The sequence below is a fragment of the Rosa rugosa genome, chromosome 1 (genome assembly GCF_958449725.1).
Source record: "Rosa rugosa chromosome 1, drRosRugo1.1, whole genome shotgun sequence".
NCBI classification, from domain to species: Eukaryota; Viridiplantae; Streptophyta; class Magnoliopsida; order Rosales; family Rosaceae; genus Rosa; species Rosa rugosa.
The window spans coordinates 7,842,056-7,866,043 of record NC_084820.1 but is presented as its reverse complement, the minus strand read 5'-3'; the positions used below and the strand labels follow the sequence as shown (position 1 = coordinate 7,866,043).

The 23,988-nt window shown below is 38.1% G+C and overlaps 4 protein-coding genes across 5 annotated transcripts; 3 read left to right on the top strand and 1 right to left on the bottom strand.

Moving 5' to 3' along the window:
• The first annotated feature begins 2,693 nt into the window (after nt 1–2,693).
• Nucleotides 2,694–5,407, top strand: LOC133727129 (methylthioribose-1-phosphate isomerase). Its single transcript, XM_062154756.1, has 9 exons — nt 2,694–2,901; nt 3,004–3,059; nt 3,169–3,327; nt 3,431–3,530; nt 3,656–3,798; nt 4,033–4,138; nt 4,399–4,537; nt 4,626–4,894; nt 4,986–5,407. Exons 1-9 carry the CDS (start codon nt 2,806–2,808, stop codon nt 5,046–5,048), a joined length of 1,131 nt encoding a protein of 376 aa, XP_062010740.1. The 5' UTR covers nt 2,694–2,805; the 3' UTR covers nt 5,049–5,407.
• Nucleotides 5,408–6,658: 1,251 nt separating this feature from the next.
• Nucleotides 6,659–12,016, top strand: LOC133714211 (ATP-dependent DNA helicase Q-like 3). Its single transcript, XM_062140298.1, is given in 20 exon segments — nt 6,659–7,062; nt 7,138–7,248; nt 7,410–7,417; nt 7,506–7,589; nt 7,764–7,904; nt 8,024–8,058; nt 8,213–8,296; nt 8,483–8,571; nt 8,793–8,945; nt 9,132–9,228; nt 9,387–9,390; nt 9,511–9,660; nt 9,750–9,842; nt 9,921–9,986; nt 10,084–10,217; nt 10,519–10,613; nt 10,716–10,834; nt 11,000–11,106; nt 11,391–11,610; nt 11,657–12,016. Coding segments are annotated over 20 exon segments (2,169 nt in total). The 5' UTR covers nt 6,659–6,908; the 3' UTR covers nt 11,882–12,016.
• LOC133714194 (protein STRICTOSIDINE SYNTHASE-LIKE 4-like) lies at nt 11,868–16,150 on the bottom strand. Of its 2 annotated transcripts, none has more exons than XM_062140285.1 (6): nt 15,948–16,150; nt 15,642–15,854; nt 13,816–13,883; nt 12,612–12,848; nt 12,401–12,533; nt 11,868–12,309 (listed from the first exon to the last, which is right to left on the bottom strand). In XM_062140285.1, exons 1-6 carry the CDS (start codon nt 16,104–16,106, stop codon nt 12,037–12,039), a joined length of 1,083 nt encoding a protein of 360 aa, XP_061996269.1. In that variant the 5' UTR covers nt 16,107–16,150; the 3' UTR covers nt 11,868–12,036. The 2 variants fall into 2 exon arrangements, with proteins under 2 accessions (XP_061996269.1, XP_061996276.1); XM_062140292.1 differs by having other exon boundaries at nt 12,401–12,527.
• Nucleotides 16,151–23,186: 7,036 nt separating this feature from the next.
• On the top strand, nt 23,187–23,633 carry LOC133736501 (uncharacterized). Its single transcript, XM_062164052.1, has one exon. It carries the CDS (start codon nt 23,187–23,189, stop codon nt 23,631–23,633), a length of 447 nt encoding a protein of 148 aa, XP_062020036.1.
• The last annotated feature ends 355 nt before the right edge of the window (nt 23,634–23,988 follow it).

The following is a 23,988-nucleotide window of genomic DNA, read 5'->3' as shown; positions in this document are numbered from 1 at the left end:
GTAGGTAAGTTTGCTGGTGATTGCGGTGGTGATTAAGACGTGAGAGAGAAAAGGAGAAAACAGTCCACTGATCATGATAATTGATAAATCTTTTTTTTTTTTTTTGAAAGGATAATTGATAAATCTTAATTGGGTTTGTATAATAAAGTAAATAACTCAAGTCAACAGGGACGTTTAAGTACTTCTGACATTCATTTGGGTTATATTTCAACATCTATACTATTATTAAGAGAAGAGAGTTTGTTAGCCAAAACAGAAAAAATATAACCCTGAAATATTAAAAAACTATACAACTCATAAAATAGATAGGGGTGATATAGTCAAATTACAAAATAAACAGAAAATATAAAAAAAATGTGAAAATGAGAAACAAATAATTAAACCACCCACTTCTATCATTCCATGAAAAACTACTCACTCCTGTAAATAACTTCTCATTCCCTAGTATTTATAAAATAAGGTTAAAAATCAATTTCATGTCTTAATTTTTCTAAATTTCTAAAAAAAAGTTGAGGTACATCAAGATGAGTCTCATAGGCCATGAAAACTCTCACGAGCTAAAGAATGAAATGGTAAGTAGAATTTACCACACTATAGATGGTATAATTATTAAAGGACTAAACACTGTTTAGTCCTTGAGCTTTTAACCATAAAACACTTCAGTCCCCGACCTTCTAATTTCACACGTTTAGTCCCTGTACTTCAAAATTTCAGACCAATAGGTCCTTGCTGTCTAAAAGTCATTGCAAAATGTCTATTATGCCCTCAGTTTTTTTTTTAATTAATTAATTATTTTATTTTTTTCTAAAAGGAATTTTTTTCCCTTTCTTTTTTTCTGTTTTTTTTCTGTTTTTTTTTTTGCTTTCTTTCTTTCTGTTTGAAAAAAAAAAAGAATATATAAATAAAATAAAGAACAAAGAATAAATAAAAAAAGAGAAAAGAATAAATTTATTAAAAAAAAAAGAATTGAGGGCATAATAGACATTTCGCCGCGACTTTTAGACGGCAATGACCTATTGGTCTGAAATTTTGAAGTACAGGGACTAAACGTGTGAAATTAGAAGGTCAGGGACTGAAGTGTTTTATGGTCAAAAGCTCAATGACTAAACAGTATTTTGAAGAGATGTTGGTTTGAGGTATTGTTGGTGCAATGACTCTTATTACTTAAGTGGTATTGTTGGGTTGAGATATCGATTTATAGAATGACATTTGTTAATAACATTTGTCACAATTGATAAACATATTACTAACTAGAACGGAAATAATTTTTCTTTAACGGATACTAACTAGCCTCTTGATAAACATGGTGAGAGTTAAATTCAACATGTCTATTACAGACCACAAATGTCATTGTTAAAGAAGTTGAGGTGTCATTTTGTGCAACGAGTAATTTAACACGACTAACTAACGTACATCTTACCCACTAGCACGAAAACAATTTCCATAACCATAGCACAGAGCCAATATTCCATAAACGACATTGTCAAAAGTGGAACAAAGGGGAATGACAGTTTAAAGAAAAAAGAGAGCCTATATTCCATTAACTTGGAAGAAAAAATAGAACACATAGCACAAAAGGAAAAAAAGGAAGGAGAAAAGGTCCAAATTCCAAAAAATGGTTTAGGACATGCCGACTTTCCAAAAACATCACCAAATTGGGCTTTCCAGTCTGGGCCTCTCCTTCCACGTCTGCATCCGTTTACGACATGGCCCATCCCATCACACCTTTCTTACGTCATCCTCCAGTCTCGTCTTTCAGAAAAAGGAAGGACCTCAGAGTAAGGAGGGTGTATTCAATTTAGATTTTAAAAGACTTTGTTTGAGTTTTTATAATCCATGGATTTACTTAATCCACGGATTGTTTAAATTCTATATGGACTCTGATTGATTCTAATGGATTGATTTACTAGTATTTGTTTAGATTTTACAAATCCTTATGATGTTTTTGGTAGGTTAATTTTTTTTTTCTTCTTCTTCTTTAATTAAGCAATGGATGTATGGATCCAACTATAATGCTATATCAATGAGAAGACAGTATGGCAATCTACCATTCTTTATGTTGTGTATAATGATATATGAACAATAAGAGAAAACTAACCAGCCAAAATGTTACACAAAAAATAAAGTAGTAAACTAATGACATAATTTATTTCATATCTAATTTACAAAAGAATCATGTGTGTATGTATCATCTTAATAATACCATTGAAAGTGAGCTCCATTAGCTAAAAGGATTAAGGCTTCTAGAGCTATAGTAGTGATAAAAATAAAATAAAAAATTATTAGATGAGAGCAGAGGCAGAGGAAGATAGTGGGAAAATAGGTCTAAGACAAAATGGATGATTGTCACCTATTGAGACCTGCTTTTTATTTATTTATTTTTTGGGTGAAGAGGTTCTTCATTTTTTGAGTGAGAAAGAATCCATCAAAATCTTTTGGGAAGTGGTTGGATTGTTTTTGAGTTTTGATATGTATAAAAAGCACTATAAAATCCTCCAAAATCTAGCATTTAATGAAATCCTTAAAAATCCGTATACTTTTGAATATCAGCAGATTTGAATGGATAATTTTAAATCTTAATTGAATACATCAATATTTTAAAGGACTGTTTAAAATCTCAGTTGAATACCCACAGACTTTTAAAATACAAAAAAATCTTGTAGACTCTTAATTGAATACACCCCCCTAAGTTTACATCACCTCCAGGAAACCTTTAACCTTCACCTCCTTCTTCTTCACTTATTTTAGAATCCCTAAAGCTCAAGCACCGTCCAAAACGTCGTCGTACTAGGTCGAGCTGTTAACATGGCGCCGGAATCCAACTTCTCCGACGGAATTGAATCCGGCAACTCTCTCCAGGCTATCTGCTACAAGCGTGGCTCGCTTCAATTACTCGATCAGGTCTGATTCTTCTCTTAATTTGGGGGAGGCGATTCAGCTCTATTAGTCGTCTCTGTGAGTAGCTAAATCATTAGGTCTGGTTTTTTTTTTTTTTTTGAACAGACAAAACTCCCTCTGCAAAGTACATACTTGAATATCCGGGACTCCACAGATGGATGGTAACGAAAGCTATACTACTTTGCTTGCTTGCGCTCTCTCTCGATCATTATTATTTATTTAATACTAGTAATGTTGTTGATCTGTAATTTGGGACTTTTGAAATTTCAGGCATGCAATCAAAGACATGGTGGTGAGGGGAGCACCGGCCATTGCCATAGCCGCGGCGCTGTCTTTGGCTGTGGAAGTGTTTAATTTGGAGGATTTTAATGGAACTCCGGACGAAGCTTGTTCTTTCCTTATAATGAAACTTGAGTATTTAGTATCCAGGTAATGTTTAATCGTGTCATAGTAGGATAATGATCTTGGAGCTCTAGTGTTGGCATGTGACTCTGGTTTATCTGATGTTTGTTCAATGGTTTTTTCTTTTCAGCCGGCCGACCGCTGTTAACCTTTCGGATGCTGCAACTAAATTGAAACACATTGCAGCCAAGGTTGCCGCGACTTGTTCAGATTCCAAGAGTGTGTTTGAGGTGCGGTTCACCCTCTGAGGCATTACTGTGCTTTGTTAATGAATTCGAATGTGGCCCAAGAGTCGCACATTTGTTGCTAAATCGTAGTCTTTACATCCACTTTCTTTTGTTTGGTCATCTTTTAGGCATATATTGAAGCTTCTGAAAGCATGCTCAAGGATGATGTTGATTCAAACAAAGCTATTGGGTCTCATGGAGCGGCTTTTATCCAGCACCACCATGAAAATTCTACGAGGATTTCTATGTTGACCCACTGCAACACTGGCAGGTATTTCCCAAGAGCATATCCTCCCAGCTGATTTGTTTACTGACGTATGTGGTTCCGGGTATGGATTTGTACATGTTGCACATGTGTCTCCACCGATAAATGAATGAGTAGAGTTATGAAACCCCACAGATAAAATGCACTGTGGAAGATCAAAATATGTAGACTGAACTCTTATTGAAGTTATAGCTCTTTTTTGACCTTTATGTGTTTTTTTTTTTTTTTTTTTAATTCCAGCCTTGCAACGGCTGGTTATGGTACTGCTCTTGGTGTAATACGTTCACTTCATACGGAAGGAGTTTTAGAAAGGGCCTATTGCACAGAGACACGCCCATTCAACCAAGTGAGTGTGCACTCTATAGTTCTTAGTTTTCTTGTGTAGCATCCTCTATAGAAATTTCCATGGTGTTCACATATATGAAGTGATAAATATTAGTTAAGAGGAGTTGCATCTTGTTCATCGAAGAAAGTATGCTTAAGAGTTTCCATGCATCTGAATTCTGAACATGATAGGATGTTAATTCTTCTTTTATTATGTGGTATGAAAGTCAATTAAAGGCACTTTTTCAATGTTATTGATATATAGTTTTAAACAAATTGCAGGGATCAAGACTCACAGCATTTGAGTTAGTGCATGATAACATACCTGCCACTCTTATAGCAGATTCAGCTGCAGCAGCATTAATGAAGGATGGAAAGGTGAATGCCGTTGTTGTTGGAGCAGACCGTGTGGCTGCGAATGGTAATTGAAATGAAATCAACTCCTCAACTTCTTTACCATTCTAATTTTACAGTGTTTGTATATCTGATTTCTTTTCATCCTGATTCAGGTGACACCGCTAACAAGATAGGTACCTACAGTCTTGCCGTCAGTGCAAAGTACCACAACATACCATTCTTTGTGGCTGCACCGCTGACTTCCGTTGACTTATCTCTTTCTTCTGGAGAAGCGATAGTAATAGAGGAAAGATCCCCAAAGGAATTGTTGAACACGCATGGAGGACTCGGGGAACAAGTTGCTGCATCTGGAATCTCTGTCTGGAACCCAGCCTTTGATGTCACTCCTGCTAGCTTAATATCTGGCATCATAACAGAAAAGGTAGGATGACATGCATTTACATCTGTGTAGATCAATCGCATCATGTTTTGTGATTCAAATATCTGATCCGACCTCTTGTTCTTCCAAGCAGGGTGTCATCACGAAAAAGGGAACAGATGCTTTTGACATAAAGGATTTTGTTCAAAAGGCCTGATATGATTGAGTACATAGCTAGTTAGGGCAGCTAGTTATTGCTGCGTAGCTAAATATGGATGAAAAGAGATGTATGTGCTCTTTGTCAAATAATTGTGAGGATCATCAGTCTCTCTCCCGAGTGAAGCCAACTTTTCAATCTTACTGGTGGATATAATAACGAGGCAAGAAAATGGCGGCAAAGTGATGGTTTGCTTAGGTCTGTCCATGAGTGTGATTAGTGTTATTTCTTTCTCAGGTTTTTATTATGATGTCATCGAGTATGGTTTAATGTGTAGCTGAGCTAGATCTATGTACCCTGAACCTGGGCAAATAATAAGTTTATTTGGGTTCAAGTTCACAGAAATGGCTATTCTTATAGCTCCAATAAATCAATAATCAAACGATCAAAGGGATAGACACTTTTGCATCGGGTCTAGGGGTTCTACTTAAATGAAGCATAATGAAGCATAAACAATGTAGTTTCTTTAATTCTTTGCTAATTTCATCTAATTAATTCTATTTTCATAGTAATGTTCACCTATTCAGTAATTGAGCAAAGAAATCATGCTCAATTATCATTGGATCTAGGCCTCATTTGGTTCATGGAAAGGAAAGTAATTCCTTTGTCTTTCCCATGGGAAGGGAAATTTGGGAAATGAAATTTCCCAATAACTTTCCATTCCGATGTTTGGTAACGTAAGGAAAGTTATCAGGAAAGTTGTTAAAAAGTTTGTAAATAATGTAATAAAATAATATGTTGTGAGTAATAAATGCAAGGAAAAAGAAGGGAAAGTGATTCATTTGAAATTTGGAAGGAGCCACTTTCCCTCCTATTTTCCCTTCCTTCAGGAAACGATTTCCTTTTTTTTTGCATCCCAAACGCAGGAAAGGAACAATGATGTTTCATTTCCGCGAACCAAACGTGGCCTAAATCTAACAATAGAAAATAAAACAATTCAAACTTAAAAATAATTCTTTCCGGCGTCTGAATCTAGACTCCAAAACCGAGAAACTAAGATGACATTGGATTAAGTCTAATTATGTTGTTTTGGTGAATCTTCTAAAGCAAGATGACATTGATTTTCACCCTTTTGGGAACCATTTTTATTAATTGAAAACAGCCTCTGCAATATTTCAATTACTCTCAAGTCCAACATGTTCATAGCGAAAGAAATATGGCGGCTGATATTCTCGCCAACGCCAGTGTCTCCGATTCTTTTGGAATATGTTTTATCTGAAGACCTCCTGCTATGGACCTATGGTTACCAATACTTTACTTGATGACATTGTTGCAGTAGCTCACCCTAGAATGATTTCTAGCGGTCTGAGCTAGGCTCTTTTTTGCTTTTCTTTCTGGGCCTCTGGCTCCCAATGTACCAGAAAAAAAAAAAATCAAGAAAACATTTTGTCTGAACTTTAATTCATTGAATGAATAAAGTTACGAAATTCTTTTTATGATACACTAATGTACTAACACATCAAGTAAACTTTATTTGATATTTTCATGCATAAGTAGAGCAATCTCAAATTAGTCTACTTTTGTGTCAAATTAGTCTACCTATGTATCGAAGTAGTTGACTTGATGTATCGGTAGATTAATATACCATTACCATATACGAATCCAAAGTTACGTCGGGACAGAGATGTCCTCGGGTAACGTGTTCATCAATTTCTAAAATTGGACCCGGCCCAATTCAAACCGAGAGGCCTCTCTGGTTCTTCTTCTTCTTCCCCGATCAAACTCTCTCCGCCTCTCACAGAAATTCCGGTTTACGAATCACGACCAAGCTCCGTCGTCTCTAAAAGTCTAAACCACACAAAACCAGTGACTCTTCTCAAACTCGAGGTTGAGGTCGACGCTTACTCGGCTCGCTTGAGAATGAAGAAATCACCGTTGCCATTACAGAACGCAAGCGGCGCGAGTAAGAATCAGAAGCTCGGAAAGGAAGCGCTGGTGAAGCTACTGAGATGGCATTTCGGTCATCCTGGATTCAGAGGGAAGCAATTGGAGGCCATTGAAGCTGTTCTATCAGGTATAATTTCACACCGCCTTGACCTACATTTGCTTCGTGCCATAGCCAAAACGGTGACGTTTTTGTGCGTTTCAGGAAGAGATTGTTTCTGCTTGATGCCAACCGGAGGCGGGAAGTCGATGTGTTATCAGATACCGGCGCTGGCCAAGAAGACCGGAATCGTGCTTGTTGTGTGTCCTTTGATAGGTGAATTTGATTTTTATATATATATGAGAATTTGATCATGTTTGAGTTTTGAATTTATTTTTTTCAATGCAAATTCAAGTGTTCATTAGATGATGAAAGTGTTTGTGTAAATGGTGGCAATTGTTGTTTTCTGAGTTTTGTTATGCATTTTGTGTGTGCAGCTTTGATGGTAAGTAGGTTTGTGTTTGGTTGCTCCTTTGCGGTAGTTTTCGTAATTGGAGGAGGATAAAGGTGTGAGATTTTGGCATATTGTTTAGGAAAACCAAGTGATGGCTTTGAAGGAGAAAGGAATTTCTGCTGAATATCTATCCTCCACACAGACTACACAAGTCAAAAATAAGGTAGAATTTTCGGGTTCTAAGTAGCTTCGTAAACAAGCATGAAGTTTTTGCGGTGACCCTTACTATTTTCAGTTTGTTTATATTCCAATTACAATGGAAAGTGTAACTAGGAGTGGATGTTGTTATGTGTGAGATTATGGGAATATCGATTGATGGCTCTCTATTGCAATTTAGATACATGAAGACCTTGATTCTGGAAAACCATCTTTGAGGCTGCTATATGTGACGCCGGAATTGATTGCAACACCTGGATTTATGACAAAGCTGACAAAGATTCACTCAAGAGGGTTGTTAAATCTTATTGCCATAGACGAGGTGCTTAGATACTCCATCTATTTACCCATTACCAGTATATACATATGCGTGCACATTTGAGTTTTCTCAAAAAATTTCAGCATTTCTGTTTAAATGTACCTCTCTTTTGAAATTTTCAGGCACATTGCATCTCTTCATGGGGCCATGATTTTAGGTTTGTAACACCGATACATCTTATTTTTTACCCAAATTATTGGAAAGACAAAAACTTATTAAGAACCTTATTATATGATAGTGAAAGCCAGATGGCAGCAGAATTCTAATCCCTATCTTTGGGTTCTCTATCCTTCATTGTCATTTTGAAACAGGCCTAGCTATCGAAAGCTGTCGTCTTTGAGGAGCCACCTCCCAGGTGTACCAACATTAGCTTTGACAGCTACAGCCGTTCCTAAGTGAGTTTCTAGATGGAGTCTCAGAGAAACTTAGCATGTGTTTATATTTTAGAAATATGTCTCTCTTTGTCTATAATTTTGCAAAATCTGCCTTCTTCTGAAGGTTCATGAGTATGGAGCAGTACTTCTGGTTTTAGAATGAGAAGAACTAACTATTTAATCATCATTTATTCCTTTGTTCTGCAGAGTTCAGAAGGATGTGATAGAGTCCTTACGCCTCCAAAACCCTTTAGTCCTAAAATCTTCTTTCAATCGTTCTAATATATATTCTGAAGGTGCGTCCTGTTTCACTGGCTTGTTGCACGTCCTGTTTAGAATCTGTCTGTTGGCTAATTTTAGGCAAGCTTAGGGAAACTGGGGAAAGTCATGCTTTTGATTATTACTGTATGCAGTGTGGCCTTTGTATTCTGCATGAGTTTATGTGAAGAGTAGGACTCAACCTTACATTACATCATATACACTAGACCTATCTGACTTAGATTTCTTTATAATGTAGTTCGATACAAAGATCTTTTACACGATGTGTATGCTGATTTATCTGACGTACTAAAATCTAGTGGAGATATCTGTGCAATTGTCTACTGCCTTGAACGAACAATGTGCGATTACTTATCTGTTCATCTATCACAAAACGGGATATCATGTGCTGGTTAGTCACTGTTTTTCACTCAACCTTCCTCTCTTCCGCATCTCTCTCATTTCTCCTCATTTTTCTCCCTCTTCCATTTCTCTCCTTCATTAATAAAAGAAAAGAAAATGGTTTTCAAATAATCTTAATTATTGATTGGTATCAATAGACTTCTATTTATTTTTAATGTGATTCTCCTCCTTTCAGCTTATCATGCAGGGTTGAATGATAAATTACGCAGTTCAGTTTTAGATGATTGGATTTCTTCTAAAATACAAGTTGTCGTGGCAACGGTGGCTTTTGGGTATGATGATATATATATATATATATATAACTTTTCATTTTTATGCCCCCAGCTCATGATTGGGATTGTGATGTCCTTGTTTTTTCTGCCTCCAATATTTGTGCTTGGAGCTTGCTGTGGTGCATGCAGCAGTAATTGAGCTTTTGGTGTCTGTTCAGGATGGTATGAACTGAATTGCTACAAAGAACTCTTGACAATTTTGTTGTTATTCAATTCACCCTGAAGCGGGATATGTTTAGCAGCTGTTACGTGTCTCTGATGGCTTTTGTGGTGATTTTTAAGGGTATAGATAGAAAAGATGTCAGAATTGTTTGCCATTTTAATATTCCGAAGTCAATGGAAGGCTTCTACCAAGAGTCTGGTAGAGCTGGTCGTGATCAATTACCCTCCAGAAGCCTATTGTATTATGGAATTGAAGATTGCAAGAGAATGGTTAGTTCAGCGAAACTCTTTACTTCTATGCCTTTATATCCTTAGTTCCTTGTTTAGCTGAGGTTCTTCAATTGATCATTTTATTGCAGAAATTTATTCTAAGCAATGCTGAGAACAAGAAATCAAAGGCCTCAAACTCACAAGAAGAGTTGTCAAAAAAATCCCTGACTGACTTTCAACAGGTAACTGTAATAAATGCCATAATGTCTGAATGAACTATACATGGTTACTTATTGGAATTTCAATTCAAAAACATGCAGATGGTTGAGTATTGTGAGGGCTCTGGATGCCGGAGGAAAAAGATCCTTGAGAATTTTGGTGAAAAGGTAGTTACTACTTACTAGTGACACATTTGGTTCTTGTGTACCTTGAGTGCAGTATCAGGGCTTAAGTTGAGCTAATTACTGATAACATTTGAAACAGGTACCTGTAACACTGTGTAGCAAAACATGTGATGCCTGCAAACATCCAAACCTCGTAGCCAAATACTTGGAGGAGCTCGCAACTGCTTGTATCGTCCGGCAGAAAGCTGGTTCATCTCGAATTTTTGTGGGCAGGTGCCTTTTTTTTTTTTTTTTTGTATGTTGCTGGTACTTGCAGCTTTAGTTATTTAAATTCTCTTATAAAGGGCCTTGAGTTTTGAATATAATACTAATATTGCTTCAAAAAAGAAGTTTGCAGTTACCATTAAATGTTACATAGAGTAGTGGTTTTAGTGACCTTGGGCCATAGTTAGGCTCAATTGTTGCAAAGGACATGATTAAAATTCCATAGTTAATCAGCCTTAATTAGTCATTAGCCTTCTAAAGGTATATCAAATTAGGAGCTTGGTTATTCATTGATATCTTTCATTTTCAGCTCCTCAAATAAGGTTAATGAAGATCAGTCCTCTGAATTCTGGAACTGTGATGATGAAGCAAGTTGTTCTGAGGAAGACATATCTGATTCTGATGGTATTGTTTTTTCATAAGATATCATTGTTTCTTTTGGGTGACAGAAGGAATGAGAATCTTGACAACTGTATGTTCTCACTCATTATCTCTGTCACATCTCAGATGATGTTGCGGACCTTGTAGCTGTCAAGAGCCTTACCAGATCAAAGTTGATCGATGAAAAATTGGAAGCCTTGCAGCGTGCAGAAGAAAAATATTACCAGAATAAATCTGATAAGCAGGTTCAATCTGGCATATTGAATGTTTCTCTAGTTAGAACTTAGAAGTATGATAGGGCCCTAATGCAGTTAGAAATATGCTATACATCACTTTCATAAATATTATTTAATAATATGCGCAGAGATCTTTTCCCTGAACAGCTGCTTTTTTGCCTAATTTGATGACAGACGGATAAACTTAACAAGAATGCTATATCTGATACGCTGAGAGAAGCAAGCAAGCAGAGATTAGAAAATGCTGTAAAGCAGGCTCAGCAACGACTTGGAAACTTAAAGTAAGTTAATTGTTTCACCCGGATTTGATATTTTCAGAGAAGTTCTTTATTTAAAATTGGCAGTCCATTTATGACATCATGAAGGCCAGATGTGTTGCATTCAATTAGGCAACTGTTTATTATCATATAGGTATTTGGAACTTATATAGAGGTTTAAAGGTCCTTTTAACTGGTATGTCATTGTTATTTGCAACAGAGCAATTAATTACTTGATTTCAAGTTTTCTCACAACTACTCTTTGCAAGTAATGTAGAGGTTCTCATTGTCTGAAATTTTTGATGCAGGATTGAGGTGGAAATATCGGCATCTTTCCTTGAAAATGAATGTTACAAAAAATATGGGAAAACTGGGAAATCATTCTATTATTCTCAAGTCGCAAGTACAGTGAGGTGGTTATCAACCGTAAATTCTACTGACTTAACTGATCGTCTCGGCACCATAACCAGTTCCCCGTCAGAGAATACTCCGCTCAAAACAGCACCTTCTGCATCACAATCGCCATTGGTGGAGACAGGACCTTTTGCAACGCCATCACCTTTGGTGGACATAGCAACAGAAATCACCAGAAATGACTTACATGAGAGTGTTAGACCGGAAGCTTCTGTAGCTGTCACCAACGCAAAGTGATTCCCCAAGTACAATTTTGCCAGCAATTCCATCCTTCTCAGAGTTTATCAACAGCAAAAAGGAGAAAGACAACAGATCAAGTGTATCGGAAAAGCAATCCCCTAATGGGGTTAAGAAGAATCCAGAGAAGAAAATGAGGTTACAATAGGTCAAAAATCTTAGTTTCTTCAATTGCTCATAGTTTTGTCCTTGAAAGTAGATACACGAGGATTCATGTTAACATTTTGCACGGAAGTACTTTTATTTCACTATGAGAAGTAAAGCAACATCTCTATTCATGCTACTGATGCTAGGAAATGAGCATTATGCAACATTCAGTGGCAACTTGCCAATGAAGTTGTTCTGCAAGCTCCCCAAGTAGAGATGGTTGTCAAATTCCACAGCCGATGTCACAAACGACATCACACTTCCATTAGGATCCTCGAGCTTCTTGATTATCTTGCCATCAGCTCCCACATTCACCACCGTAGCTTTCTTATGTAATCCACCGACTAGTTCTACTAATTTCCCAGATGTTGCTATCAAGTGTTTTGCTGCTCTGGATCTGTGCACAAACTCCAGCCCGTCTGAAGTCAACTGCAGCATGTATATACAGGTCATTGATACTAGTTAGTACTTGGTCTGCTGCAATAATTCACAAACCAAAAGATGAACTTAAAATTGTGACCTTAAGCAGAGCAATCCAGAAAGACCCATCCGGAGCAAGATTGATGTTGTCCGGTGCACCGGGAAGGTTCTCAATGAAGATCTCCGTCTGCCCTCTCTTCTCTCCCTTAAGCCAATACCTTAGGCACCTGAATCTACCCCATACAAGACCTACCATTAGTTACATGCTCATTTTATCACAAAGATGTTAATGTTACATCAGTCAAGCTTACTTCCATGTTTCGCAGACCACCAGATAATCCTGGTCTTCTGAAACTGCAACCCCATTAGCAAAACCCAAACCCTCAAGTAAAATTGAAGTCTCATTTGATGAAGGGTCATACTTGAGCAGCTGCCCATGTGGTTTTGCCTCAAGCACATCCAGATACCAATTATGGAGTCCAAATTTGGTGCTTGCAACACTAAAGTATAGACTCCCATCTGAAGCTTCAATCACATCATCTGCAAATCTGATATGAACATGTATATGAAGTTGACATCAACGTGTTCTCATTTACTGGGCCTGTGTTCTTTTGCCCCCTCATACAATTTATTGGTCTATTTTGGGGTTATAAGAACCACATGCATCATACCCTTTGATACTGTGCTATAGCTGTGGACCCTAAAATCTCTACTAATGAATCAGAAAAATCCCAGATTGAGAACCCAAACAAAGCCCCAGAAGCAAAAGTTCTTGGGCTATGATAGTAACATTCATGAACTAATCTTATATACCAACAAACGTGATGTGTTTGAACATGTTATAGAGCGGTCCCAATAGAATAAAAGAGATTCCTACCTATATATTTAAGCTGTGCTACAAGTCCTCATTCTTCCATATGAGAGGAAACTGCCACACCTCACAATACAAGATGATCTTCTTGTTTTGTTTGTGTCGCATCAGAAGGATTGGTATGGCTTTGCACATGGCTCGTTTTTGAGAAAACACATTGCTTTTTCAGGTCGTTTTCGAGAATAGGGAGGAACCACAAAATTACAAGCTAGTAGCAACTGTGGCATGGACAATCCAAAGCCTTTTGTTTCTTTGGTCAGATGAAGAAGTTTGCATGTCAACTTGTTTTACTTGTCAAAATTACAAGCTAGTGACAACTGTGGCATGGACAATCCAAAACCTTTTGTTTCTTTGGTCAAATGAAGAAGTTTGCCCGTCAACTTATTTTACTTGTCAAAATTACAATTATTTTAGTTTCTTCAAAGCAATTCATCGAACATCATAAACTTAACCTCGTTGCGGACTTAACCAATTGCAATAAAAAGATTTTTAAGCAATATTGCATGGTAAATTTGCAGGCAATTAGATCATACATTCCTTTGATTTTAAGAAATGGACAAATTTGGCCGAGTACCTACACACATGCATTCTGGTGGGGTTTACAGAGGCATTATTATAAACGACCGTATGAAGCAGACACTCACCTTATTTTGGACCCATTAACGTGTGAAGCAAGAACCGTGACACCATTTTCAGTAACCTTAAGCAGACCCTGCAAATCACATAATTTACCTTTTAGTTAAATGTTAAAAGGGAACCACCAGCCTTATGCAGTACTTACGAATGCTAACAAGTACCAGCTTTCTTCATTCTCTTGCTTTTTAATGCTTTCTACGGACAAAATAAACTAAATCGAAAAAATGCTTAGTCATTTAACATTAATAGTAGTAAATGATGTATTTAGTACGAAATGAAAACAAAGAATGGGAACCATTTATTTTCTACGTTGTCATTCTAAATAACTTTCATAAAAAATGAAGTGAATTGAAAATCATTTAGGGCCCGTTCGGTATCATTTTGCGATACTGTTTTTTGTTTTACGAATTCAAAAACTTATGTAATTTGCGTTCGGTGCATTAAATTTGAAAAACAAGGAAAACGAATTTTAGGAAACAATTCAAGAACTATGAATAAATATGGGAAATGACTTTTTGACGTTTTCATTGTTTCCTGAAAACAACATGCCCTGCAATTAGAGAAAGTGATATATATATTTTTTACTTTTAAGCACATAGATCCACAAACTCTTCTCCTCTCTTTTGATCTTTCTCTTTCTTTCTCACAATTTCCATTGAGACTTATCCTCTCTTCTCATGATCTCATCTACTTTATCTGCTGTTTGAACTTTCTTCTTCCCCGTCTTTTTCAATCAATTGAAACTTGCAGAATCATGCAGTAGAGAAGAATGAAGGATTTAGAAAATCTCTCTTTCACGTGTTAGATCTAATTTATACGGATGATTTAGGGTGAAAGTTTTGGTATTTTATGCTTCAATATAATTGAATTATCTCATGGGCAAGAGGAATTAACAACTAAGGTTGAGACATTTGATTGAATTATCTTTTTGAAAAAAAGATTCAAGAGCTTGCAACTTCATATGATATATTTTATAAACAAAATTGAGGGATTTGATTCTTCTTGTTCAATCTCCTTCACAATACTCTGTTTCTTTTCTCATAACAACCAATAAAGGATTCATAATCAATACAAACAAAATAGTCAATCTTTCATGATTACTGAGGAAAAACTAAACTAAGTGCTATAGATATGTTTTTTTTTTTTTTTTAAATGATAGATATGTTTTTAATATTTCAAGTTTTGAAATACTTGTACCGAACATGTATTTACATCTTAAAAACTTATAGTTTAATTCCCCGTTTTCATTCTACAATCCAGTATTACAAAAATAGTTTCATAAAACGTTACAGGACACACCCTTAGTTATCGTATTATATTGAATATTAGTACTGTTTATCTAATTAGTAACTGACTAAATAAACTATGTTCAATCATCCTTAAATTTACATCAAAGGGTTAAAAACAAAACAACTCAATTTAAAAATAATTCTTTCCACCATTGAATTTACATCTAAGGGTGGTTGAGCATAGTTTCTTTGGTCAGTTGCTGACCATGTGAACATGCTCAATAATGTTCACCTGGTCAGTTACTGACCAAAAATATCTTGCTCAACCACTCTGAGATGTAAATCTAACGATGGAAATAATTATATTTAAGTTGAGTTGTTTTATTTTCTACCATTAAATTTACATCCAGCAGGAATTGAGCTTAGTTTTCATAATCAATTACTGACTAGGTAAACACTACGCACTCGGACCAAACCAATAAAGAGCAGTAGTACTACTGGACACGGAAGGGGAACCCCTGAAAAACCATTACTTTTTTGCCATTTTCTGGTTAGAAGGCCATCATGTTCGTGAATTAGGTTAAGGGAAAAGTACTTTACATTACCTGATCAACATCACATGCAACAAGATCACCTTCGTTTGTGATAGTAATTCCAAGAAGTGTATGACTATTCAACATCTTCCAATCCTCCCAGGACCCATTTCTGTGAAGCCTTTTGATCCAACCATCTCTAGTGGCCGTGTAGAGTGTGCCTTCTTTATCCAAAGCAATATCTTCTGGTTTCAGAAGTACTCCATCTCCAAGCTTAATCACTCTCTGCCTCAAAACACAACAACAGGAAGTAAACATACAAAATTAAGCACAAAGGTATAGAGCTTAATATAAGCGATAACTTGGAGAATTCTTCACCTGTAATATGTTGTTTTGAGGAAGTGGAGAAGAAGATGGTGGAGGCAGTTCAAGTGAGACTGGGGATATTGATGAGAACAAGTAGACTTGAACTGTGAATGCAAGCAAACAAGCTAAAACAAAGCCTGAACATGAGGTTAGCAAATGTTTCAGAGCCATGAGGAAGAAATGAACTATTCAGAAGGATAAGGTTTTTTTTTTTTTTTTTGGATAGAATGAAATGATTGAATGTGTTTAAATAAAGGATTAAATACTTGTTACTCCTCAAACTTTTCCCTGAAAAACAGTTTAGTCCCTCGCTTTTCAAATTAAACTGGATAGTCCTTATTCTCTCTAATTCTCACACAACAGGTCTAAAATGACTATTATACCCCTGAGATCTTTTTTTTATTTTTACTCTCTCTCTCTCTCTCTCTCTCTCTCTCTCTCTCTCTCTCTCTCTCTCTCTCTCTCTCTCTCTCTCTCTCTCTCTCTCTCTCTCTCTCTCTCCAAGCTCGTATCCGACCTCGAGTTTATCCACTCGATCCACCGCACTCACTACCACTCTGCAGCGCTTGGTGGGCCCCCTCCACCCCTCATGGAAGCTTCGCCGCCACAATTCCATCTCCACCTCCGTCGCCTTCCCCACTAAGCTCAGCCACCTCTCCTCCTCCTCATCCTCCACCACTCCCACCAATAAGCCCCGCCAGAACTGCAGCTTCCCAACATAAAACGGCTCCGTGACGCCACGCCATCGGCCGCCGGAGCTCGACCTGGAGCTTCTGTCCCTCAAAAGCTCGAGTCCTACACCTCCCTCAAGGACCTCCTCCCCTCCTCCTCCTCTTTCGTCGCCATCCAGTCCCCGATGCCCAACTTAACCACCAACTCCGGCTACGAGATCTCCATTCGTAACCGCCTCGTCAAGCGGGTCGCCTGGGCCTATCTCCAGCCCGTGTTCTCCACTTGTGGCCCACACTTGCTCCGCCACCTCTGGCTCAAGTGCACCCCTGCCTCTCCTTCATCACCCACTGCCTCCTCCCCTTTCTCTCCCATACTTCGTTGTCTTCAGGCGCAGCGCCGCCATCATTTTGAGAATTTCATTTAGAGAGAGAGAAGGGCAGAGACAGTTCGCCGGAGTGGTTGTTGGGTTTGCTGTCGGATCTCCTCTCCAATTGAGTTTTGCTGGAAACTTAACCGGAAAAGCTTTAACTGGCGCTGGAAGTTATGGCGAAGAGAAGAAGCCAGAAAGAGATGGGAAATTATAGAGAGTAGTGAGGAGGACAAGATCGATCTGTGGAGAGGGAGAGAGAGAAAAGCAGAAAAAATAAATAAAAAAAGAGAGAAAAATTAGAAAAAGAGAGAGAGAAAAAAATAAAAAAAGGATCTTGGGGGTAGAATAGTCATTTTAGACCTGTTTTGGACCTGTTGTGTGAGAATTAGAGAGAATAAGGACTATCTAGTTTAATTTGAAAGGCGAGGGACTAAACTGTTTTTCAGGGAAAAGTTTGAGGAGTAACAAATATTTAATCCATAAAGATAAATAAGCTAGAACATGCAATTTGGTCAGTCATTTTTTTATTTATTCTTGAAATTGATGAGATGTTTTGAATAATTTGGTGCCATGGGAAAAACAACTCCTTCTAAATTTCTCCCATTATTTTCAATCAAATTTTAAGAAGTTGCAAGAGTACGTCCTTTGTGTTATTATTGTTAATATTCGCTTTAAAAAAGTCGTCCGGCCAATAAACCTTTTATTGACACATTACATTTTGCATCATCAAAGTATATGAGTATCTTTCACATTACGTACACATCGTTGTTCAAAAGTTTTCAATTTCTTCATTCAATATAAAACAGTAATGTTTCAGTCTAATAACAAGATTTCAGATGCGACTCAGATGATTTTTTGCTTACATTTATATAAATCGCTAATATATAGTGAGATAAATAAGACATAAAGACCTGGTCTATCAAATTTTTGTCCATTTACCCCAATTTTAGGGATTTTTTTCCCACTTACCCCATTAAGTTTTTTTAATTCCTCCTTACCCAAAACACTCTAAGATGTCTTCCTTAATACCTCATTAAGTTTTTTTTAGACCATTTTACCCTCACCCCTTTGTTACATAGAGAGAGAGAATGGAAGAGAGAGAAACTATAGAAGACTTAGCCGAAGTCTGATCACCGGCCGCCGGAATCTGGACAACAATCACCGGATTCCTGCCAATGGTCTTCGGATTCCGGTCATCGGCCGCCACTCACCGGACTTCTCTAAAAACCTCACCGAAGGTCCCCCAAGAGGTTGTCGGAGATCTCATAGGTCTCCGAAAAGGTTTATTGCTCCCCAAAAAACCTCTATTCCCCAATAGAGCGGCAATATTGCCCCCCAATAGAATTTTCAGTTGCCGAACTGGGAACTAATTTTCCTAAATTTAGACAAATAAATTTTTATTAAGGAAAAAAAAAACGAGGATATTACATCAATTCAAAACGTCTATTGCCCCCCGATAGAACTTTCAATCGCCGGAATGAGAATTAATCTCCCTAAATTTAGACAAATAAACTTTGATTAAAGAAAAAAAGAGGAGATTACATCAATTCAAAACGTCTATTGCCTCCCCCCCAATAGACGTGTACTGGCCCCCGGAATGAGAACTAATCTTCCTAAATTTAGACAAATAAACTTTGATTAAAGGAATTGGGAATAAAAAAAACCCTATGAGAGCAGCGCCGCTCTTCCTCAACCCTAGCCCACCGAGGCTAGGCTATCTACCTCCGGCCACCAACAGCCGATCTCTAAGCCAGCCATGGCTCTGGCCATTACACAGCAACAAAGGATGGAATATGATGGTGCGGGTTCCGACTCAACACCATGGAAGTGCAGAGCAACCTGATTGCCCTCTGCCTATTGCTTTACCTGATCTGGGGAACCTAGTCTTCTCCGACGAAGGACGGAACAAGATCGATCAACCCCAAATCGAGGCACTCCTTGTCAAGATGATCTCGATCAGATCTGGCACGGGGTGTTGGGATATGGGCGATCGCATTGGAAGTCTACTAGGATTGCGCCCTTGGCCTCTCCTCCATCATCGATGGCAACCTATTCCAATCTCTTTGTCATCGGACTCATTGAGCATGACGGCTACTGTCTCCTCCACGAGGCCAAGGCTAGGCCTCTCTCAATCCCAATTTGCTGCTGAAGCCCTGGTTTTAATGGGGACTGTGGATCGATCTACTTCGTCCTGGCCAGGGACGTCAAGGCGAGGTGAGATGCTCCGCTTGGGCGCTGCCGGCGGTGAAGCATGCAGAGATGGAGTGGGGCTCTCGATTGCGGTGGTGCACAGTGGTGGATGGCTCCTGCTCTGGTGGATGGTTTTAACACTATCGGCGCTGGTGCTGTTGATTTGGCTGATCAAACTCCTCATCCAGCCTTTCTCGTCAATCTGGTTCCGATCAGATTCGATGTTCACTGACTTGGGCGGGGATGTCCTGATGGTGCAACTGTCTCTGTGGTTGCACTTGGTGGTCGTCGCAGCGTCAGGTGGCACTGGAGTCCGAGGCACGGAGCTGCTAGAAGGTTGCACGGCGCCGAGATTGGCTGGGCCTTTTGGGCTTGCTTACTCTTTTTGGGACTGGGATGAGGTCTTTGGGCCTTATCTTGGGCCTCATGAGGAATGGGTCAGCCTTCTAGGGCTGAGTCTCATTTAGGTTTTATTTACCTAGCCTATTTACTTGTCTTTGTAACATAGTTTATAGGCTTTCTTGAATAAGTGAGCATGGGTACCGTCAAATGATCGGACCTAATCTATGTATCGCTGTGGTTTTACCACAAACTCTTTATCTGCCCAGAGATGGTAGAGGGAGGATATGTAATGGTCCTTTCTGGCCTGAGTAATATTAATATATCGACATGATATTTTTCAAAAAAAAAACTTTGATTAAAGAAAAAAACGAGGAGATTAAATCAATTCAAAACGTCTATTGCCTTCCAATAGACGTGTATTGGCCCCCAATAGACGTCTATTGCCCCCAATAGCCCTGTATTACGAGATAACAAAAGTTTTTTTTTTCTTTTTTTCTTTGCTTCCGTCCATAGTTTACCAAAAAAAAAAAGTTGATTTGGGCACCCACCTATTCACCTTTTCTTCGCCAGTTGATGTTTTGGGGCAGAAATGGAGAGAGACCTGGGAACGGCTCCCAGATCCACGCTGGCTCTCTGACCACCTTCAACCTCCCGTCGGAGGACTCAAACACCTCGCGTCGCAGAGCGAGATCTTTGTGCAGCCACATTCGCGAACTCCATCAGAAGGTCCAACCCGGCCTCGCCGAGCTTCTCAGCGACGAGGACCGTCGGCTTGGTGTCGAGCTTGGCCGAGGAAAGCACGACGACGAGTCTGGGAGCGGCGATGGCAATTGTGGCAGAGCAAGGTGGCGACGGGGAGAGAGACAGTCGGCGTCGTAGGCGTCCGGCTGGAGAGAGAGAGAGAGAGAGAGAGAGAGAGGCAATGTTGTAGTTTATTAATTAGACTCAAGGCAAAATGGTCATTTGCTGTTAAATTGTGTAGGTAGGAACATAAATCTGTTGCTGCTGGGATAAGTAGAATAATTTTTTGTTAATTTTGGTGTTTTGAGTCAAGGACCCTTTATTTATCTTAAGGATGATAACTGAGATGCTTCGAATAATATATGTGGTGCCATGTGAAATACTCTCGAGTCTCTTATATTTCCCTATTTAAACTTTCCTAGTTTTCCAGTCAATTACGCTAAAGAGGATGCATGTTTTACTTTCATGGCCTTACAGCTTTGTCTCCATTTGGCTCGAATCACTACATTTCCAGGCATATTATAATTTTTAAGCCACTCATCTTTTCTTGCCAATCAAAAGAATCGATAAATTACTCCTAACTATTAATTGTTTCCTTAATTTCAACATATATACATTACTGTCGGTGAGATTCTAAAGTTGGGTCCAAGCTTAACTTTGTAAGCTGAGCGCCGGATGTAGCCTGCCCTCTCATATTCGGTCATTCTTCCTATATTTAATTTGTTCAGTCATTTTCTATTTACTCTTGAAATTGAGATGTTTTGAATAATTTGGTGCAATGGGAAAAACACGCTAGATTTCTCTTATTTCTTCAATCAAATTGATGTTAAAAAATGCCAAGTCCTTTGTGTTAATATTCACTTCGATGAAGTCGTCCGGTTAACCTTTTTGGTACTAATTATATCTTGCACCATCAAAGTATATGTTCTTTTTTATCTTGCACATTGTTGTTTATAAAGTTTTCATCAGTCTATATTAATTGAATGGTAACGTTTTAGTGTAATCATGGGAGATTCCAGTTGAGATTCGGATGATTTTTCATGTACGTTCATATGATTCGCAATTACATTCAGTCAAATAAGACACAAAATTTGGTCTATCATTTTATTTATTAGTAAGGATGAAAATGAGATGTTTCAAATACTGTAATATGGTGCAATGTGAAACAGACTCCTATTTTTAATTCTTCCTATTTTTCCAGTCAACTACGCTAAAGAGAATGAAAAAGTCATATCCTTCTCATATTCAAATTTATTTGATAAAAGATGTTATGATAAAGAGAATGAAAAAGTCCTATCCTTCTCATATTCAAATCCATTTGATAAAAGATGCTATGATATGAGTTTATTCCCTTCCTGCCTAGGATAATGTTCTATTCAGATAGCATATCGACCTCGTCATCTTCATGGGAGACATGATTTAACAGATAGTACCCTTCAAAGATTATGCAAAATCTGGGGTCTGACAAGGGAAAAAAAAGCCAAACAGAAAATTTTGCTCCAGATATACAATGACCAAAATTCACAAAGGGAAATAAAAAACCAAATTTAAGGGAAGAAGAAGAAGATAGTGAAGTCAGTTCAAGTGAGACCTGGGATATTGGTGAGAGATTTGAAGTGTAAATGGAAGCAAACATGCTCAAAATTGCAAATCTTTCAGAGCCATAAATTTTGACAAGTATGAAGTGATTGTGTTAGGACATTCGTAATGTCGTATGCCAATTTAGGTCATGTGAAATTGTGAATGAACAGAAGGATATAATGCCCTGAGAATGACAAGAACAAAGGTGGTGTTGTAAGGATAATGTTATAGATGGAACAAGTGCTACTGGTTAGCAGTCGAATGGAGTTGGAGCATCTTCAAGATGGACAGTACACCTCATCAGTTATTGTCATTCATAGAAGGACAGTACACCAAGGGGGACATAGAACCTGTACCTTAAGTTAAATTACAACCATCCTCAATTACGACATCTTGAATAATATCAGGACAATCATCCACAACTCATCCAACATGGATTTACGTACTAGCAATGTGTGTAAGCCTATGAGCGACACCATTTGCTTTCCTATAGACATGTCTAAGGAGAATAAAATTGAATGTGGATATATAACGTTTACAATCATTTAAAATCACACCAACTTCAGACAAGTCAAAATAACTAAATAATCAAGATAGAGAGTCTGCTAAAGATAGTCTAAGTTATAACTTAGGGGAACATGGTAGTAATTGATTGTATGAAATGAAATGGTCATACAAGTTAATCACATTTTGCATCGTCAAAGTCTACAATTTTCTACTCTTCTACACACCGTTGCTCAAAAAGTAACATTCCCGTCTCCAAACTATTGAAAGCAACATGTTAGTCCAATGATTTTCGCTTACATGCCAATTTGTATGAATCCTCCCCATCTCATATGTTTCAAAGGCCTTTTGTTAAGATTTTATTCCCTTTCCGCCTAGGATAAGGTTTATCTACTTCACTGGACACGTTATATCATATCAACCTCATCATCACCTTCGTGGGACACATGCTTTGATAGAGAATGCCACAGTATTAACCTGGGGAGAGAGAGAGAGAGAGAAAAAAAAAATGCCTATCCAATTACTTGGAGTCCTAGAATGTTCTCTCTTTCCATGCCAATATTCAAGGTAATTTGCCATTTATATTTTACCAACTATTAAACCCCACAAATTTACATACCAAATATGGACCTATAGTAACTTCAATGACCCAATCTGACACAGGAAATCAAAAACCCAAAATTTAGGGCCCGGTAAATTAGTAAGAAAATCCATAACACAAGCCCTTATTTATAGCCATTAGCCAGAATTTAATTACAATACAAACAGAGTTTAAAAACCAAAACAGAGTCCAAAACAGAGTGACCAGAGACAAAAGACAAGAGTTGAATGCTCTGCTCTGCTCTGCAACAATGGCTATCAGCGAGTCTCATCCCCAAGCCTCCACCAAACCAAACCATTCTCCTCCAATGGAAGTCCACTGCGTCAAATGCGACTCCTGCGGCTTCACAGAGGATTGCACCCCCGCGTACATAGCACGCGTCCGTGAGCGCTACCAGGGACGGTGGATATGTGGGCTCTGCGTGGAGGCCGTGAAAGACGAGGCGCTCCGATCAGATAGGCTCATCTCCACCGAGGAGGCCCTGAACCGCCACATAAGCTTCTGCAAGAATTTCAGATCGTCTAGTAAGGAAAAAACAGAGCACCCTATTCTGGCCATGGGCCGGGTTTTCCGCCGGAGCTTGGATACTCCGAGGGCGCTCCGGTCCAATTCTAGCTCCTCTCTCGGTGGCGTTGAGAGGGTTGGTGGGCCGGCGCTGGTTAGGTCCGGCAGTTGCTTCCCTGCTCTCAATAGCTGAGTTGTTTTATGGAGGTAAATAATATATATGAAAACAGGGGAACTCTGTTTTGTGTTAGATTATTACATCAAGAACATAATTGGGTAAATTAGTTTTTGCTTCATGAAACTGGGTTTTTGCAGAGATTAATCGCTAAGACTAATGGGTTTGTTTTTCTCTAGACTTTCATTTGTATATATGATATGATTCTCTTCGTTAGTTTTTGTTCAATACATCTATTCTCATATTGTATTGGATTTTTGAGCAATGATCTGTTTGTGTGCAAATCAAATGGCATCATTGTGTTTTTTTTTTTTTTTTTTTTTTTTGAATTTGGTCAATTAAGGGAGATGCGTGTGTGAGCAGTATGAGCATT

Bases quoted from the DNA above. Each gene is read 5' to 3' on its own strand.
- LOC133736501 (XM_062164052.1), top strand. From the start codon at position 23,187: ATGGCTATCAGCGAGTCTCATCCCCAAGCCTCCACCAAACCAAACCAT.
- LOC133714194 (XM_062140285.1), bottom strand. From the start codon at position 16,106: ATGGCTCTGAAACATTTGCTAACCTCATGTTCAGGCTTTGTTTTAGCT. The intron at 12,849-13,815 runs GTGAGTGTCTGC...TGTTCATATCAG, and splicing joins GTTAATGGGTCCAAAATAAG to ATTTGCAGATGATGTGATTG. The intron at 12,534-12,611 runs GTAAGCTTGACT...TGTATGGGGTAG, and splicing joins GTGGTCTGCGAAACATGGAA to ATTCAGGTGCCTAAGGTATT.
- LOC133727129 (XM_062154756.1), top strand. From the start codon at position 2,806: ATGGCGCCGGAATCCAACTTCTCCGACGGAATTGAATCCGGCAACTCT. The intron at 2,902-3,003 runs GTCTGATTCTTC...TTTTTTGAACAG, and splicing joins CGCTTCAATTACTCGATCAG to ACAAAACTCCCTCTGCAAAG. The intron at 3,799-4,032 runs GTATTTCCCAAG...TTTTAATTCCAG, and splicing joins ACCCACTGCAACACTGGCAG to CCTTGCAACGGCTGGTTATG.